The sequence below is a fragment of the Aphelocoma coerulescens genome, chromosome 12 (genome assembly GCF_041296385.1).
Source record: "Aphelocoma coerulescens isolate FSJ_1873_10779 chromosome 12, UR_Acoe_1.0, whole genome shotgun sequence".
Taxonomy (NCBI): Eukaryota; Metazoa; Chordata; class Aves; order Passeriformes; family Corvidae; genus Aphelocoma; species Aphelocoma coerulescens.
Genome location: NC_091026.1, coordinates 4,114,812 through 4,132,551, shown reverse-complemented (window position 1 = coordinate 4,132,551; position 17,740 = coordinate 4,114,812). Strand labels below are relative to the sequence as shown.

At 60.0% G+C, this 17,740-nt stretch overlaps 3 protein-coding genes across 13 annotated transcripts in view; 2 read left to right on the top strand and 1 right to left on the bottom strand.

The window, feature by feature from the left end:
* Position 1: 1 nt before the first annotated feature.
* Positions 2-4,720, top strand: APEH (acylaminoacyl-peptide hydrolase). Of its 6 annotated transcripts, XM_069028338.1 has the most exons (22): positions 2-196; positions 266-395; positions 476-605; positions 741-822; positions 920-995; positions 1,126-1,268; positions 1,471-1,608; positions 1,682-1,773; positions 1,867-1,907; positions 1,974-2,095; positions 2,267-2,327; positions 2,438-2,532; positions 2,616-2,667; positions 2,738-2,826; positions 3,022-3,163; positions 3,293-3,370; positions 3,443-3,523; positions 3,601-3,689; positions 3,794-3,984; positions 4,061-4,163; positions 4,236-4,342; positions 4,423-4,658. In XM_069028338.1, the coding sequence occupies exons 1-22, from the start codon at positions 53-55 to the stop codon at positions 4,559-4,561; spliced, it is 2,325 nt and encodes a 774-aa protein (XP_068884439.1). In that variant the 5' UTR covers positions 2-52; the 3' UTR covers positions 4,562-4,658. The 6 variants fall into 6 exon arrangements, with proteins under 6 accessions (XP_068884439.1, XP_068884435.1, XP_068884437.1 ...); XM_069028334.1 differs by lacking the exons at positions 476-605; positions 1,471-1,608 and having other exon boundaries at positions 1,609-1,773; positions 4,098-4,163; positions 4,423-4,720; XM_069028336.1 differs by lacking the exons at positions 476-605; positions 1,471-1,608 and having other exon boundaries at positions 1,609-1,773; positions 4,423-4,720.
* MST1 (macrophage stimulating 1) lies at positions 4,713-9,297 on the bottom strand. 3 transcript variants are annotated; one of them, XM_069028340.1, is made up of 18 exons: positions 9,164-9,295; positions 8,673-8,814; positions 8,401-8,513; positions 8,157-8,271; positions 7,805-7,941; positions 7,615-7,735; positions 7,406-7,524; positions 7,147-7,312; positions 6,922-7,052; positions 6,737-6,839; positions 6,510-6,646; positions 6,352-6,387; positions 6,159-6,270; positions 6,011-6,088; positions 5,799-5,945; positions 5,611-5,717; positions 5,027-5,166; positions 4,713-4,946 (listed from the first exon to the last, which is right to left on the bottom strand). In XM_069028340.1, exons 1-18 carry the CDS (start codon positions 9,213-9,215, stop codon positions 4,785-4,787), a joined length of 2,118 nt encoding a protein of 705 aa, XP_068884441.1. In that variant the 5' UTR covers positions 9,216-9,295; the 3' UTR covers positions 4,713-4,784. The 3 variants fall into 3 exon arrangements, with proteins under 3 accessions (XP_068884441.1, XP_068884442.1, XP_068884440.1); XM_069028341.1 differs by having other exon boundaries at positions 7,147-7,309; positions 9,164-9,294; XM_069028339.1 differs by having other exon boundaries at positions 7,147-7,524; positions 9,164-9,297.
* A 553-nt stretch (positions 9,298-9,850) lies between these two features.
* DAG1 (dystroglycan 1) overlaps positions 9,851-17,740 on the top strand; it is a 49,328-nt gene continuing 41,438 nt past the window's right edge. The window contains exon 1 of one of the 4 annotated variants that reach the window (XM_069028328.1): positions 9,851-9,933. The gene's annotated coding sequence lies outside the window, so the exon portion shown is untranslated. Of the gene's footprint in view, positions 9,934-10,323; positions 10,448-14,162; positions 14,184-15,011; positions 15,027-17,740 lie in introns of those variants that run through there. The other 3 variants (XM_069028330.1, XM_069028331.1, XM_069028332.1) reach the window with 3 other exon arrangements.

Here is a 17,740-nt window from a genome sequence, read left to right as displayed (position 1 = left end):
GTTGTGCTGCCGGGGATGTGTTGAGCCCTGGGAAGGGTGACCCTGCCTGGCCATGCGGGGCAGCGGGAGCAGCTGGAGGGCTGCCACCGGCCGGGGCGCCGGCGCCGGGCTGCTCCTACGTGCCTTGGCAGGCGTCCCACTGCGGGCCGCAGAGAACATCCCCATGGCCACAGGGGCGACCGAGAAGGGTGTGGAGGTGGGCAAGGGGGCTCAGGGGGGTTATGTGGGTGGGCACGGGCCGGGGGCTGAGCTTACCCCCGTCCAGCATGCTCCTTCCCTCATCCAGGCGGCCGACGGCCCCGCTGCCTGCTACCGGGAGCTGAGCCGGTTCCCTGCCGTTACCCGTGCCGCCCTCAGGGCCGCGGCTGGCGGGCAGACTTTCCTGCTCTACACCGGTGAGTGGCGGGCTCGGCCTCCCCCGCGCCTTTGGCCCGCGGGACCGGTGTGAGCGGGCGCTGACGGCCCCGTCCCTCAGAGTGCAGCCGCCCCGACCTGGCCCGCCGGCGGCTCCTGCGCTTCGGCCGCCACTACAGCCTGCGGCGCACAGCCGGCCGCGAGGGCCTCGCCGTCAGCCGGACCGCGCTCAGCGCCGAGATCCACAACCAGTACGGCACGGCCGGGCTGCGGGACGGGACGCTGTGCCCGTGGCATGGCCAGTGCCCGTGGCGTTCGCAGTGCCACAGCGCGGCCGGTGCCCACAGCGCACGGCCCGCCGCAGCCTCCGTCCCTCCCGCCCTCAGGCTCCTCAGCCAGGACTCGCCCACGGGGCAGCGCCGCGCCGTGCTCAAACGCTGCCCGCGGCAGGGCCACGAGCTGCTGGAGGTAACGCGGCTGTCCCGGTCACTCACCGGGGTGGCTGGAGTGCAGGGGGGTGGGCACCGTGCACACGGTGTGCCGGTGCTGACCGCCGCCCCCCCAGGTGTGGGACAGCGGGGGATGCAGCCACAGCGTGGATCTCACGGCGCTGGGGAAGCACGGGGAGGTCTACACGGAGGGTAGGGCCCCTTCCCCATGGTCCCTGCCCACAAAAGGGGTGAGGGTGGCATGGCCAGCGGCCCTGGTGCCTACCTGGTGCCCAGCTGTGCCTGTGCCAGGCTGGGCTTTGGCACCTTCCTGCCATGCCAGGGCCCTTTGCCTGCCTGGCCTGGTCACACTCAGAGACACGGCTCCTCTATGTGGCTGAGAAGAGCCAGCCCAAACGACAGCCCTCCTGCCCCTGGGATGTGCCAGGAGCAGCCTGGCCAGCAGCAGAGGATGAGGATGAGGAGGTAGGTGCCCCATGAGTGTGTTCAGTGCACCCCCAAGCATGCCATGCACACTGTGAGCATGGCACGTGCCCCATGGGCACACCATGCACCCCCTGAGCATGCTGTGCACCCCATGAGTGTGCCATACATCCCATGAGTGTGTCATGGACAGAGCTCCATGCCTGGGGCCACCAGCCATGGGGCTGATGGGTCTGTGCCACAGGGCAAGCAGTTTGTGTACCATGAGGACTGGGGGGAAGCCCTGAGCACACGCAGCGAGCCCATCCTCTGCGTCCTGGACCTGGAGGGCCTCAGTCTGTCAGTGCTGGAGGGAGTCCCAGAGCACCTCTCCCCCGGCCAGGTCAGGATGGGGTACAAGGAACACCCCAGGAGGCCCAGCCTGGGGCTGTGGGATGAGTCTGGCTGTCACACAGGCCCTGTGGTCCCCGAATGACCATGGTGTCGTGTTCGTGGGCTGGTGGCACAAGCCCTTCCGCCTGGGGCTGAATGCCTGCTCCAACAGGAGGTGGGTCCCAGCCAGCAACTGGTGCCATGCCAGGATGCCCATGCAGTATCAGCACAGTGGGGGTCTAACCTGATCCACACTTTTCCCCCCCAGGTCAGGGATTTTCCACTTGGACCTGGCCAGCGGGTGCTGCGGTGAGCACTGGGACCCTGGGGGGTGCCCTGGGGGTCCCCGGGATGCTGACCCCCTGCTGCCCACAGAGCTGCTGTCAGCAGAGAATGGTTCTGCCTGCTCCCCCCAGCTGAGCCCTGATGGCCAGCGCCTGCTCTACCTGGAGGGAGTTGTGGGGGGGCCCCACCGGCAGTGCCTGTGCCTACGCATGGTGAGTTGGGCCTCACGGGCACCAGGCATGGCTGTGCCACCCTGTGCTGACAGCACAGTGCTCAGCCCAGGTGTCACAGCCTCTCGCAGTGCCTGGCTGGGGGTGGCACCAGGCCTCCCTGCCTCAGTTGCCCCTGGCATGGGTCCTTCCCTGACCACTGGCTCTCCCCAGGTCACCTGGCAGACAAGGCAGACGGTGACGGTGCTCGACGTGGTGCAGGAGCCCACAGAGGGTGAGCAAGGCATGGTGGGCAGAGCTGGGTTCTGATGGGGGCCTGGCACCACGCCCTGCCAGGTTCCCATGACCCTGGCTCGCTAGCCCAGTGCTCTGCCCCACTTGCAGCCTTCGCCGGGCTCTATGCAGAGGTGCTGCCACCGCGGTGCTGGGCAGCCGACAGCCGGCGAGCCGTGCTGGGCACCCCGCAGCGGAGCCGCACAGTGAGTCCTGGGGATGGCAGGGCCAGGGACGTGACCCACACACTCCATGGTGACACCACTGCCTGTGCTCTGCGCCCTCACAGGACCTGCTGCTTGTGGATACGGAGGCGGCCACAGTCACCAACCTGACAGCAGGTACATGGCACCACCCACCCATGGTACCCTAGTGAGCAGCTGTGGTCACCAACATGTGTTCTGTCCCCAGGATCACCTGAAGGGTGCTGGGAGCTGCTCACTCTCCAGTGGGACCTGCTGGTGGCCACCCGCTCAGCCCCCCACCACCCCCCCAGCCTGGTGAGCAGAGCCCTGGCACTGTGTGGCACAGTGGGATATGGTACAGTGATGTTCAGCCAGGCACAGGACAGTGTAGCGCGCATGGCATGGTGTGGCATGGCATAGGGAGTCATAGTGTGGTGTGGCACAGCCAGATCCAATATGACACAGCCTTGTCATGGCACGGCCCCAGTGCCATCCATTGCCTGTGCCCAGGTGGTGGCCGTGCTGCCGCCAGCAGGCCAGGAGTTGCCCCTTGACTGGGTGCCAGTGGAGGACACCCCAACAGTGCCTGGTGTCACGTGGAAGACTCTGACGGTCCAGCCACCCTGCAGTGGGCAGGGCCCCGCTGCACAGGGTGAGCCCTGGGGGCCCCTGCTGCACCTCGGTGCTGCCTGGGTGCCAGGGACCCTCGGGAGTGGGGGGTGGGCAGGGTGCTGGGTGCCCAGGGTGGTGGCTGCTGAGTGGGAGTCCTTCCCTGGCACAGACACCCAGGATTTTGAGGCCCTGCTGCTGAGCCCCTCAGATGGCACACCACCACACCCCCTCGTCGTGTGCCCCCATGGTGAGTGAGGGGACACTGGGGACACCCTGGCAGTGCTGGTGGCTCCCCAGGTGATACCCGTGCTGGCTCCAGGTGGCCCCCATGCTGTCTTTGATGCCCGCTGGCGCCCGAGCATGGCTGCACTGTGCCGGCTGGGCTTTGCCGTGCTCCTGGGTGAGTGCTGGGGAGCTTGAGGACATGTGGCCCTGTGTCCCAGTGGAGACATGGCACCCATGGCCCTGTCTCCTCAGTGAACTACCGTGGCTCCCTGGGCTTCGGCCAGGCCAGCATCAGCTCCCTGCTTTCCCGTGTGGGTGAGCAGGATGTGGCAGACACCCAGGTGAGGGGTGCTGGGCTGGGGGTGCTGGGCTGGGGGTGCTGGGGGGATGTTCCTGGGAGGATGCTGATGTTTGGGTGCCAATGGTGGGTGTCCTACGGATGCAGCTGGCAGTGGAGCAGGCGCTGCACAGAGAGCCCCTGGACCCGCACCGCCTGGCCCTGCTGGCTGGCTCCCACGGAGCCTTCATCGCCCTCCACCTCCTCACTCGCGAGCCCGAGCGTTACCAAGCCTGTGCCCTGCGCAGCCCCGTCTCCAACCTGCCCGCACTGCTGGGCACCTCTGACATCCCTGACTGGTGAGTGCCACCCCCATCCTGTGCCATGCTACCCATCAGTGTCCCTGTGACACCCATCAGTGTCTCTGTACTGCAGGCGCTACACCTCCCTGGGGCTGCCCTACTCCTTCGAGCGGGTGCCACGTGCCGAGGAGGTGGCCACCATGCTACTGCGTTCGCCCATCGCCCAGGCAGCCCAGGTAAGGCAGGGTCAGGATGGCTGTGGGGTGCCAAGTGTGGGTGCCAGGCACCCACTGAGGGCAGTGCTGCAGGTGCAGACACCAGTGTTGCTGTGTGTGGGCGCCCGGGACCGGCGCGTCAGCCCCATGCAGGCGCTGGAGCTGTACCGGGTGCTGCGGGCCAGGGGTGTGCCAGCACGGTGAGTGGGGTGCAGGTGGGAGCAGGGAGGGAACTCTGGGATGCTGGATGAGTACCCTCTCATCCTGTCCCTCCCCACAGGCTGCTGTGGTACCCGGAGGGCGGCCACGCACTGGCTGGTGTGGAGACGGAGGCCGATGTCTTCACGAACTGTGCCCACTGGCTCCTCCAGCACCTGGGGCAGCCCAGAAAGGATGGGACAGGCCGGCACAGGCCCTAGTGCCCACAGTGGTCCTGGGCTATACCAGCCCCAGGGTGACTGCTGGCCCTGGGGACCACACCAGGACCAGAGGCAGATGGAGCGAGTGTAGCCAGGGGCAGGTTGGAATGTGGGCTGGGGTTTGGTGTTAAATAAATGTGAGACCTTTTGCAGTGCCGACCCCTGTGGCCACAGCTGTGCCTTTATTGTGTAGTGGCAAGTGTGCCAGGCTGGGAATGCCGGCTCAACCCATCTTCATCACCTTGTAGATCCAATCGACATAGAGGGAAACGCGGATGAAGAGGGCGGGCTGGTCGGTGCGGGCACAGACACGGGAGGGGGTGATCACCCCCTCCAGCACCCAGCAGTCAGCAGTGAGGCAAGCCAGTGGACCACCGTAATCGCCCTGTGGCATGCAGAGAGCGGTGTCACCCTGGTGCCAGCACCTGCTGGCTCCCTGGGGTGGGTGTCCCCAGCCCAGCTCACCTCGCAGGCACCCACGCCGGCACGCAGTGGGGCAGTGCACAGCTCGCTCTCCTTCAGGCGCCCACGCAGCGCCCTGTTGCACTCGCTGTGGGCCAGCACCGGTAGCCGCGCCACGTTCAGCACGCTGCCGTCCGCCGTGCCTGTGGGCAGAGAGCACAGGGCAGCGGGCATGGGAGGCACCGGTGGGCGTGCAGGGATACTGGGGAATGGCACGGGCAGGGGGTGGTGTGGGCAGGGAATGGCATGGGCAGGAGGATGTCATTGCAGGGGAGTGTGGAAAGGAGATGTTGTGGAGAGGGATGTTATGGACAGGGTGATACCAGAGGCAAGGGATGCTGTAGGCAGGGGGATGGAACGGGCAGGAAAACACCATGGAAGGGAGATGCTGTGAGCAGGGGTATGCCAGGGACCTGGGGGTTGCTGTGGGCAGGGGATACTTCAAGCAAGGGACGCTGTGGGCAGGGAGATGCCATGGACATGGGGATGCTGTGGGCAGAGGATGCTGTGGGCAGGGGGATGGAATGCATGGGCAGGGGTTGTATTGAACAAGGAATCCCCTGGCAGGGGCTGCCCGTGGCAGGTACCTCCAGTTTCTCCCCAGCCAGCGATCTCACAGACAGTGCCCGCAGGCACGACGTAGTGCTCAGGGGGCAGGCAGATCAGGGCCACACGCCTGGTCAGAGTGGCTGGCCTGTGTTAAGAGGGGCAGTAGGACATGGTGCCACCCTGGCCAGCCATGGAGCATGGCAGAGGCCAAGGCACGGCCACTCACCTTGCCAGCTTCAGCATCACCAGCTGGGACTCGGAGGGGCCGCAGACGATCCGCACGATGGGGATGGTCTGTTGGTCAGGGTCCCCAGGGCCGGGGTCCTTGAAGAGCGTCCCCAGCTGCACCTCATAGCCCGTCAGGTCAGCATCACTGTGGGACAGGGACATGAGGGCACAGGGGGGTCCCACCACCCCACACCCCAGCCCCAGCCTTACCAGGAGGAGAAACACTGGCGTGTGCTGATCACCCACTGCTCCTTCACCAGGGATCCCCCGCAGAAGTGCATGCCAGCCCTGCAGGGACGCGGGGTGAGCTCTGGGGGGACACTGAGTACATGGCAGTGCATGTGGGACAGCTGCTCACCGGTTGCGGATGCTGACAGTCCAGGGCGAGTTGCCGGGCTGGCCGCCAACGATGCGCCCCTTCTGCTGCAGCCTCTCATCCCGCTGGCCACATTGTTCAAATGCCACCGCATCTGTTGGCAGGGTGGGCATCAGCCGGGCTGCACCACCAGCACCCGCCCCAGGGTGCCCACCCAGCACCCATGGGCCCCCACCTGCATTCTCCATAATGGAGGGCACTGTGCTGCCGGCTGCAGAGAGAAAACAGAGAGTGGCACTGGCACAGGATCCAGCCACCCCAAGGGGACCAAAACCACCCTGTGTGTGGCTAGGGTCCCCTCTAGCTCTGCAGGGAGGTTGGGTAGGGGCTCACAACAGGGCTTGATGGCGCAATAGTCAAAGGGGGTGCGGGGGTCCATGGTGTAGCACCAGGGGCCATGGCTGTCGTTATCGGGGTTGCGGCAGTAGTTCTCCTCCAGGTGTGCCTCAGGGTGGGTGGCAGGTGAGATCCTGCCAGGAGGAAGTCACCATCACTGTTACCATTCCTATCCTCATCTCCATCCCCATCCCTGTCCCCACCACCCCCCCTCACGCACTCACTGGGGCACGTGGGGTGTCTGGGCAGCCCACGGCTGGCAGGTGATTCCCTTGCGTGTCTTGCTGACGTGGCCGTGGTAGTGCTTGCCATGGCCATGGTAGCACTCTGGGGACAGACAGGGAGGGCTGGCACACCAGGCAGGGCCACCAGGGTGGGCACCCAGGGACATGTGCCTGGGGTGGCTCACCTTGGGCATCCTGCTCATCAGGGCAGCGGCGGATGTGGAAGCAGAAGGCGATGCGGATGGTGGAGCGGGAAGTGAAGCACCATGGTGCCTCTGATCCATCAGGGTTGCGGCAGTAGTTCTCCTGCAGGTCCCTGGAGGAGGGGCCGCATGGTTGTCCCCCTTCAATCCCACACTCATGGGTGCTGCCCACCACCACCCTCCTGGGGTGCACGGCCACCCCCTTACTTGCATGGGTACTTCTCGGGCACGAAGTGGTGCTTATGGGGCACCTGGGAGTCCCAGCGCTGGCAGGGAATCCCGGACACGGTGACATTCACACGGCCGCGGTAGCCTTCACCCTTGCCCCTGAAGCAGCCATTGGTGAGGTTGACAGCCCGTGGACGTTTTTCTGCTTGTGTGGCCAGAGAGAGGGGCAGAGTAGCAGGGTCAGGGTGGCACCCAGGACCCTCAGGCCCAGCTGTGCATGATGCTGGTGGGAACTTACTGCAGATGCGGATGCGACAGTATTCGCGCTCCCGCCCGGGGTCGGTGGTGTAGCACCAGGGCTGCTCGGAGCTGTCGGGGTTGCGGCAGTAGTTGTCATCCAGTCCCTTGTCAGGGTACCTGGGCCAGAGATAGGGAGCAGCAGTTGAGGTGGCACCATCACCCCAGCACAATCAGGGCACTGCACTGCTGGGGGCTGGGGGCTAGTACTTGTTGGGGTGGTAGGGGTGCTTGTGTGGGTGCTGCAGGTCCCAGCGCTGGCACTCCGTCCCTGATTCGGTGTGGTCCACAGTGCCACGGTAGTCCTCCCCATTGCAGGTCATGCAGACGGCTGCCAACAACTGTAGGGCTCAGTGTGGGGGAAACATTGCACAGGGTGACCCTGGGATGTGGCACTCACCATCCTCACACTTCTTTATGCCGCAGCTCTGGTGCCGGACATTGGGATCGACAGTGTAACACCATGGGCCCCGCTTGTCCCGGTCGGGGTTTCGGCAGTAATTCTCCTCCAGCCCATTGCGGGAGGATGGCAAAAACCTGCTGGCATCAGAGTGGGTAGGAGGGCTGCCAGGAATCCTTTGCCATGGAGTGGGCACAGCCAGGATGATGCACTACCCCTGTCAGTGCCACTGCCCCCAAGCTGTCCCCATTGCTCCTGTGCTATCCCACACTGTCCCCATCCCATTCCCCACTGCCCCTGCTGCCCAGGGTAACTGGCAGGTGCCACAGGGCAGCCAGGGACACGGGGGCACCTGTGGTCATGCGGTGTCGTGGATTGCCAATGCTGGCAGCGCAGCCCCTTCTCTGTTGTGGCCCGTGTGCCGCGGTAGCTGGAGCCATCACCCACGATGCAGTCCCGCAGATAGTCTGAGCAGAGCCGGGCATCTCTTCAGAGCCTCAGGGCCGGGTCAGGGCACATGGGCAATGAGGAGTCCTATGCCGGGTGGCTGTGCCCAGTCTGTGATGTCCCCATGCCCACCCATGGCACCAGCCCACCTTTCTTCTGGTACAGGTCATAGCGGATGTTTTTCTGCAGCTGGACGCGGGGTGAGTGCTGGGTCCAGGGCAGCAGCTGGCACAACTGGCTCTGCTGGTCATGGTGGAAAGCCCTGGGAGGCACAGCGAGAGTATGGCATGGTATCATGTGAGGCCAGGGCCCGCGGGACCTGGGTCACACACATGAGCACCCAGTATCCAAGTGCAGAGTGTGACCCAGTGCTGTGGCCCCTGCACTCCCACTTGCCCTGCAGTGGCACTGTCCTGCTCACCGACAAGCCAGGCTGGTGGCACAGCGGTGGGCACACTGCTCCGCAGTGCCCTGCTCCGGCAGCGGTGGCGGTGGGTCCACAGGCACCATCAGCAGCTCGGTGGCTCGCAGGCGCTGGAAGTCATTGAGGGGTGAGCGGTGGCCTGGGGAGTGTGGCAGGAGCTCAGCAGGGCCATGGGGACACAGCATGAGCACTGGGCCCTGTGGAATGTCGGATCCCTGCCCCATGGAGCAGGACATCCGTGTCCCATGGAGGAGGGGAGCTCTGTCCTATGGAGCATGGGATCCCTGTCCCATGACCTGATCCATGTGCCATGGAGCAGGAGGGTCCCTGCCCTACATCACCCGCTGCAGTCCCCTGCTTCCGGCTGCCCCCCTCTGCCGTGGGACAGGGCATGGCCTGAAGGCTCCCGGCCTGGCCACTGGCCCTGCCTTGGGCCCCGCACTGCCCCGCGCCCTCCAGCCCCACGGCGACCCAGCCTGGGGCCCTACCTGAGCCCAGAGCCGCGGCCAGGGCGAGCAGGACCCCCAGCACGGGCTGCATGGCGGCGGCCCCGCGTCCCCGGGCCGCTGGAGCTCCGGCAAGGCCCCAAGCAAATATTTGCGGTCGGGCGCGGGGCCAGGCGGGGCCACGGTCACCCCGCGGCGGGCACGCGTGGGCGGGGCGGGGCCAAGACCGGGGGCGGGGCGGGGGCGGGGCGGGGCCTGAAGCGGCGGGGCGGGACCAGGCGGGCCCGGGGTCACCCCGGGGCGGGCACGTGCGGGGAGAGGCGGGGCCCGAGCGGCAGGGCGGGGCCTGAGCTACCCGGGGTCACCCCGCGGGGGACACGCGAGGGGCGTGGGTGGGGCCTGCTCGCAGGAGGCGGGCCTGGAGATGCGGGGACGGTTCCTGCGCCAGTGAGGCGGGGCCTGGGGCGGCGGGGTGGGGCGGCGGGGGCGGGGCGGGGAGCGGGGCGGGGAGCGGGGCACGGCGAGGGCCCCAAGGGAGAGGGCGGGGCGGGAGGCGGGGCTCCGGCGCGGGGGCGCGGCCGCGAGGGGAGGCTGCACGGGGCGGGGCGGGGAGGGGCGTGGCCGGCGCTGTCGCCGGGCGCCGATTGGCCGCGGCGGGCTCGTGCCGCCGGTTGCCAGGCGCCGCGCGCGCGCGCCAGCCCCGCCCCCGGGTACGTGCCCGCGCGGGGTCGCGCTCGCGCCGCGCCGCGCCGCCCGCTCGGTGCGTTGGGGCCGCGGAGCCGGCGGGAGCGGGGCCGGGCCCGGCGTGCACGGTGAGAGCGGGGACGGGGGAACCGCGACCGGCCGGAGCGCGGCTGCGGCGGCACCCGCCGGCCGCCCTGCCCTTGGCGGTGGGGAGCGGGACCGGCGGCGCGGCCTGGGCAGAGGCGCGGCCGGCACGGGCCTGGCGGAGCGCGGGCGGCGGGGCGGCTTTCCCGGCGCGGCGCCGCCTCAGCTCGGCGCGCCCTCCGTGGCCTGCGGGGCCGGCCCCGTGCCGCCTTCCCGCCGGGCCGCGCTCCCTCCGCGCCGCTTTCCCGCCGCCGCCCTCGGCCCTGGGTGGGCGCCGCGCCCGAGAGTGCTCGGCAGGGCCGGGCGGGAGGCGGAGCGGGCCCGGGGCTCCGAGCGGCCGGGCCGGCCCGGGCTGTACCTCGGTGAGCCTCGGGGCTTCGCCGGGAGCGGTCCAGGTGCTGTCGGTGGCGGCAGCCAGTTCTGGCTGTGGCAAAACCCGTGTGGGTGTCCCGGGCTCTCCCCGCTCCCCGGGACCGGCCCGGCGCCGTGGGAGCGCAGGTGGGTGTCCAGGTAGCTGGCGGAGTTGGGTGTTCCTCGGGGACAGGTGGCTGTCCCAGGCAGGGTGGCCGGGCACCCCCTCGGCTCTGCCCCTGTGGGGCTCCGTGGGCCCCGCCACTTCCCAGGGCTGACCTTGGCTCCGGGCACTGGGAGCGTGACTAACAGCAGAGGCTGTTCCGGGAGGGACAGACCTGCAGGGAAACTTTATTTTTCAGTGCCCAGTGCAGGTGACTAATGGCAAGTTAGTAGTTCTACCGCCAAAAAAGGTGTAAATGCCGGATATTCCTTGTGGCCTCCCTGGTTCCTTGAAAGCAACAGGCTGCAACGTGGCCCAAGTTTCCAGTGCCCATCAAGTCAACAGGCGTGGATTTACTGAGTTTTGCCGCAGGTTTGAAGTTGGCAAATGTGTGTTTTTGGAGTGTAACTAGGTCCTGCTGCTCAGGGTGGGAAGGTGTGGGCAGGGGGATGTGGGACCTGGCTGTAGGGTTTGTGGTCGCTCCCTGAGATCTCCCTTGGTCCTGGAGCTTTGGGCTCCTAAGCTTGAGAAAACGCCACTGATGTTCACCTGGCCAAAATGAAATTAAAATCTTTTTGTATTAAAAAAAACCAAAAATTTGCCTATTTTCTCTTAGCCCTTCCAGGCAGGAGCTTCTTTCTACTGCCCACTGCGTTACATGATGGACTACTAATGCCTCTTGCCTTGGGAGTACTATCCTTAACAAAACTTGCTATTTAACTTTCTATATGCAATGCTGTCTTTCCAACCTTTAGCTTTACAGATTCCTTTCCTCACTATAGGAGTTTCTAATTCTTAGGTTTTTTTCTCACAGTTTCTGTTGCTATACTGAGCATCCTAAACCACTTATTCATTCTTCCCGATGCTTGTCATTGCGCTCTTCTATCCTAAATATAGGGTAGTATGCCAACGGAAGGAGCTTGAGAGCAAGCTGAAGTGCTGGGAACACCACTGTTTACTCAGAGGAGTAATCAGCAAAGCCTGGCTGATTCCAGGTCGCGCAGACTCCTTGCTGCAGGAGTTCAGGCTTGCTTCTTTGGGAGCTGGCACAAATGCTCCAATATCTGGGAGATGTTGCTGACAGCGCCTGCTGGCTTAGACATACCTGTTTCTTTAAGCATTCTGTAAATAGAGTAGTAAATTGTGCTTAATTGTTGGTATCAGACCTGGAGAATCAGTAAGAATTATGGGGCTGATAGTAGTAAAGGTGTTCTGCTCTCACTGTGTACTAGTAAGTTTTTGTATGGGATTTGTTGGCCCCAAGCACTTGTCTGCTTTTAGAAGTGCTGGTACTTGTTGGTAACTTACCCACTCTGTTCTCCTCATCTCCCAGTGCCCGGAGTGCTGAGCTCGGCTGGTCTCGGAAGCGAAGGATGATGTGTGGCAGGTAGAGTGGGACCCTTGGCCAGCTTCATCTGCGAAGCTCCTGGTCAGAGCTGGCCCAACACTCTGGCTGTGACTTGTCTTCCACGGGCGGCTGCTCTGCAGGAATTCTGGCCTGCCTCTCTTGGGCAGAGCCGTGCTCTGACAGTGAGGGGGTAGCGTTGGAGGGAGGCCTGCTGTGTCCTGGCTTGTGTGAATGTGCCAGCAGACAGGCCTGAGAGGTGTTCTGGGGCTCTGCACTAAAGACCAGTGGTCCTGCTGGGGACTCAGGGAAAAAAGAACTGTGTGGTTGCAGCAGCTGCATCCTGGGGGAGTTTTCATGCTTTAGTGTCTGCAGCACAGGTGTGAGGTGCAGTGTGTTGTCAGCCTAGCCAAGAAGGTGTGATGGTTCTGCCCTGGCAGAAGTGGTGTTGCTCAACAGTAGGAATTGTGTCTCCTTGCCTTTTCTGTGTGCCTTGGAGAGATAATGAGACAAATTGGCCTGGAGAGATAGCAGGGTGCTGTGCCAGCCTGGGGAGGAACTCCAGCTGATGGAGTAAAAGTCTGTCTCATTGTGTCAGTAACAGCAACCTGAAAAGTTTTGTGGGGATGATTTTGGGTGGTTTGTGCCTTACTCCTGTTAGCTGAGGAACAGTATTGAGCAGTTAAGTCTAGTGATGATTAATTTGAGTGAGGAAAATGCAAACGCTGAATTCTTCTTAGGCAAACAGGGGTCATGTAAATAAATGCCTCTGGCATTCTTCGTGGTGCTTGCAGACTGTCTACCAATTACTTTTGGTCTCTTGCTGAATCAGTGGGAGGCTGTTGCTCCTTGAGCTCTGGGTACTTTGGCGGTGATTTGGGCGAAATACAAATAAACACAGTTGGATTGACCTAGAGTATCTGAGCTCTTGGTATGCTGAAAATGTTTGTTCTTAGGATGTTTGTGCAGTCTGGAGAGCTCTGTACCTTAAACCCAATTTGCAAAGGACTGTGACCATGTTTAAGCTGTGAAAAACAAAATATGAACCCGAAGAACCTGTGCTTTTAGGGCTTGTTCTGTGAGATTGAATTTGAGCAAACTACTGAGGTGCTGCTGGATGGAAAGTTAATGTATTAACCTGTGTGAAGACTCTAGGTAGGTGCACATCCTAGTCTGGTGCCTTTTTCTATCTGTGTATCTCCCTGAGCTTATCTGTTGGCTGAAACTGCCTCTGGTTCAGCTTTTCTGGGATAAAATTTTAGCTTGCCAGCAAGAAAAGTGGTTGTGTATGTTTGATGTTACCAACATTTTTGTCAGTGGATTTTTCATGAGCATCTGAACTGATCTGCTTATGCAGCAGTGTCTGAAGAAGATGATCCAGGTCCCCCAGCCAGGCAGGCCCATTCCCTGTGCAGTGCCTGATCTGGTCACCTGGGGACCAGGAGAAAGCTTCCTGGCTCTTGTGGCTGATTTGTGGGCTGTTCTGGGTGACTGAGGAGGAGGAGAACAGGGCAAGGTAAGTGGCATGGCTTTGATTAGAGTTGGGTAGGCAGTGGGGGCCTCCTGTTTTCCTGAATGCCATGTCCTGTTCAAGGTCACCTCAGTGCTGGTTTCTTGGAGCCTTGAGGCACCCTAGGAAATTCCCTGGAATCTCTGCCTGTGGCAGCAGTGCACCTTGCAGGGTTCTTCCACATCTGGGGTCCTGTCCCTGGACAAGGTGATGGGACCCAAGAGCCAGAGGGGGCTGCAGGGCTACCAAGTGTTCCCACAGCTTCTTACTGCGGCCCTTGCACATGTCTGTGGAGAGCTCACAATGGCTCCCAAACCTCAACACAAATGGTGTTCAGCCACCTGGCCCCTGGCTGTGTCACTGCCAGCCCATGCCAGTGGCATTGCACTTGTCCCTGGCTGAGGTAGCAGAGGGTTGTGTGGGAAGGCTGAGCTGGGTAAGCCTCACTCCTTTTGGAGCAGACAGGTCAGACCCCAGACATGCCATTGTGGTGCCTGCAATCATCTTGCTCAGCTGATCTGTTTTGTCCCTGGGTTAGCTTTCTGCAGCTCAGTAACCTGGATTGTCCATGGAAGGAGCTTGTAAATCCCCAACCAGGAGGAGTTTGTCAACAGCGCAGCACTGCAGGGGGAAAGGAAATGAGGCCCAGCCTGGAGGAGGAGGAGGAGGAGGAGGTGGGCATCATCCCCTGTGGTGGGTTAGATCAGAGCAAGTGGTCACCTCAGCCACCACCCTCATGGTTTAATGCTCTTAAAAGGGCCCTTCTCTTTCTCTGCGTTCAGCTGTGCCCTCTTGCCTCCTCCCGGGGCCAGCTGTGGTGCTGAGCTAATGGATTGACCAGCTGATTCTGCTAATTCGGCATAAGGTTGGTGGTTTTTTCAGCTTGACCCTTTATTCACTTTGCATGGCTTTGCAAGGGAAGGGAGTTGGACCATCCTTGGAGGCAGGAAGCATTTGGATCAGCAGAGCTCTCCCTTAGTAGTGGTGCTCTTGGCCATAACAGATATTTACTTTTTCAGGGTTGAGTTGTCCCCTCTGTTTCACTGTCTTGCAGGTATCCTCTAGGTCTGGAGAGTAATTCTTGGTGGAATGCAAAGTACTGTCTGACTTTAACATGCAGAGGGTGAAGCTTGGAAACAGCAATAAAATTTGTCCCAGCCCCACAGCGTTCAGCTTTGGTTTGGGTTTTTCTTTAGAAAACCAGGCTCGCAGCCCCATCTGACCTGTAAAAATGTATTTGAGTGAAGGTTTCCACTAATGAGTTCTCTTCTCTCCTCTTTTCTCATGTTGTGGTCTCACCACAGTGCTTTTGCCATCACTGCAACCCCAAGTAAGGGTACAGTGTGTCTTTCCTGCTGTACTTTCTGAGAAGGGCTCAATTCATAGAGTGTTTACTTGGGCAGTTTCTAAAATATTTTATATGCTGGTTTCTCTGAGCATTCCAGCAAACTGGCTCAGAAGCCCCTTCCTGCAGTACTTGATGGTGCAGATAGTCCTCGTTAGGGACCTGACAAGCGGCATTCCTGCCCTCCCTCCTCGGGGGTGAAGAAGTGGTTATGGGGAGGTTTCAGTTTGCTCTCTTGCTTAGTTACAGGCCACACGAGTGCTGGATGTGTGTGCTGAATTCACATGGGCTTCTCTCTTTTTTGAACTAGACTGCATTTTGACTTCAGAAAGCTTAATCTTCTGTGAAGTGTGTTCCTTAAGGGTGAGGATTAGCATTCAGTAATTTTGATGAGTTTCCAGTAGCAGATACTGATCATTTTATATCAGTCCCAAGGGCTAGGGATTGATTTTTGGATGAGCTTGAGTGCTAGTTTGGTTTTCCACTGGAGTGTTGAATCCTGATACGTGATGTGAAAGGCTTGTGCCACTGTCACAACCTCAGATTGCAATGTGGGGACTGTGCTGCTGGTCCTTGCTAGGCTGGCTCTGACTGCCTATTCCCTCTTGCCCCCAGATGGACTCTCCTAGGCTTTTTGGGAAACACATGTCTTCCCAGAGCTTCCAGGATTTCCTTGTGTGCGTGGCTTCTTTGGGACTTTTCAGTTGCAGCAGAGAGGGACCAAGATCCCTGTCTGTAGTGCTCGGTTTCAGCAGTCCAGGATGCTGTACAGATTCCACTTTAATCAGGATGGAAATAGTTGTGAGTTTTTCCAGTGTGGCTTCTGTGCCTCTCCCATAAACTTTTTCTAAAGCAGCTCTTCAGTACTGGTCTCCAGCTGGGAGTTCCCTCTATAACAAGAAGTTTCATCAGCTCTTCTCTAGGAATTGCTAAAATGTAAGGTGTGATCTTTGTGTTGTGGCACTTGGGATTCCTGCAGGAAGGCTTTACACAGGTGTGGGCTTCTGGGTGGGGAATGAGAGGCATACTTGAGGCTGCAGTGATTCCCTGTTCGTGTCCCTTAGGCTTTCTGCTTAGGTCTTGACCTCAGTGGAGTGTGAGCTCTCTGTGCCGTAGGAGCCGATTCCAGCATGACAGACCATGCATGGTGTTTCCCCACCCCAAAGGAAATATTTCTAGTGGAATTTTTATGATAGTGCCTGGGGGCCTACATTAAGGGGATAAAAGGTGGTTATTCTAAAACCTTCTCTGAATTCAACTTCATAGGATCCTACCAGGAAGCTACACAGAATCAGTGTAGCTGTGTCTCTTTTTCTCTAAAAATCAGACTTCTGCCTCTACAGATACAGGTGAAGGCTGGCTGGAGACAAGAGTGGGACTATGCCAATTCCAAGGGAGAATCTTCCTCTAGTATTTTTCCTAAAATTCCAAACCTCGTTTGCCTATCTTCTCCTCAAACTCGTTGGCATCTTTCCTTTCTCCTACCGTAGCAAATGCTTTAAGACGTGGGAAAGTATAATTGCAGAGGTACTGGCATCAACTGACCTTAATGGGCACAAACAACTCATATAATTGATTTGTTTCATTAATTCTCACTTTCAGTTCATTGAAAGCTTCTGCAGTGTGGTGTTTGTGCACAGAATAGCTGTTTTATGGGGTGTGTAAGAGGTCCTACATGTTCTGCAGCATGGTCACAACACAGATCTGTCCGTCTTGTGTGGGATAGAGCATCAGGAATAGGGCAGTCAGCCTTATTTTAATGAGTGTCCGGGTCAGATCAGGTGGTTTTCAGGCTGGGCATTAATGTTTGTGTTGATGGCAGTAATACTGAGTGATTGGACTGATAATGTCATGCAATCTAGCATGAAGGTCTGTGCCATAGTGCTGTATGTGTTTCCATGGTATCAGTTCACTTCTCCAGGGTGAGCTGTGAGGCCAAAATGCGAAACTTTGTGTCCTCTACGTGGGGAATTTTGTGTTTCCAGTGATGTTTATAAAGCCAATGCTTTGTTTGTCTGTATGTTTTGTGCTGGTTGCTCTTTCAAGAAAATGTTATTGCATCTTAGAATAAGATTTTGTTTGAATAGCAGGGGTCAGCCTCTAGGGAGGTAAAAAAAAATTTGATCTTCTGAGAATGACAATTGCTGAGATAAATACAAATCTTCAGAAATGTCCAGAAAAAACTAAAGCAACATGTTGTAATGGTACTGCATGCGAAGCCCATGAACCCTTGGCACTAAACTGTAAGAAAAGTGTAGGAACAGGGCTTTACAGCCTCATGAAAACTTTGTAGTCAATGCTAACATGAAAAAGGGCTTCACTTGCTACTGGCAAGGATGTAGAATTATATACTGAGGAATTAAAGCCTTGAGAAGGCAGTGGTGCTCCCCTGTGCAGTGATGGTGATAAGCTGGGATAAAAGTTACGTGCGATTCTGTGTGCTGAACGTGGCAGAGAGAAGTACTTCATGATTACCATGGGTTATTTGGGCGTGAGAAGGTTTGCTTAAAGCTTCAGTCAGAGGTGGACGAGCTCCTGCACTCTGGAAGCACTGTTCCAGCCTGTGATGTGGTTCAGACACCACCCTCCCCTCAAACCAGCGTCCCAGCACCGGTACCATTGCACTGTACACCCATTATTCCTGAAAGCTGGAATGCTGACCCTCCTCTTCCTTCTGTGCAGCTCCACCAAAGCTCCTCCAACGTTGTAGTCATTGGGTCAGGTGGGAGTGGTGCAAGTGCTGCTTGCCTCCAGCTCCTGCTCTCCCTGTTGGAGCCGGGTCCTGCCAGGACAGGTAGGGCCGTGCATCTCTGGCTGGCGCCTCGGCGACTGGACGTGGCTGTGTGAGCTCAGCCTGGTCTGGCAGTTGGCTGTGCCTGGCCTGTGGGTATCCCAGGGGAGAGGGGTCGTGGTACTGTCCTGCCGTCACAGGAAGAAGCTGTTTCCTGCAGACCTCTGCGCTGCATCCTGGTGCTGTGCACTTTGCTCCAGCGTGACCCAGCTCAGCAGCCTCCAGCCTTTTTCTCTTCCCTGAATGGCAGGCCCTAAAGCCTCCCCTGGAGGTGCATAGCTTTGTA

Excerpts from the sequence above, each read along its gene's own strand:
- APEH (XM_069028333.1), top strand. The coding sequence starts at position 53 with ATGCGGGGCAGCGGGAGCAGCTGGAGGGCTGCCACCGGCCGGGGCGCC. Across the intron at positions 3,985-4,060 it reads ACCTCTGACATCCCTGACTG|GCGCTACACCTCCCTGGGGC; the intron begins GTGAGTGCCACC and ends TCTGTACTGCAG. Across the intron at positions 4,343-4,422 it reads GCCAGGGGTGTGCCAGCACG|GCTGCTGTGGTACCCGGAGG; the intron begins GTGAGTGGGGTG and ends CCCTCCCCACAG.
- MST1 (XM_069028339.1), bottom strand. The coding sequence starts at position 9,215 with ATGCAGCCCGTGCTGGGGGTCCTGCTCGCCCTGGCCGCGGCTCTGGGC. Across the intron at positions 7,736-7,804 it reads CATAAAGAAGTGTGAGGATG|CCGTCTGCATGACCTGCAAT; the intron begins GTGAGTGCCACA and ends AGTTGTTGGCAG. Across the intron at positions 5,946-6,010 it reads CGCCAGTGTTTCTCCTCCTG|TGATGCTGACCTGACGGGCT; the intron begins GTAAGGCTGGGG and ends CCTGTCCCACAG.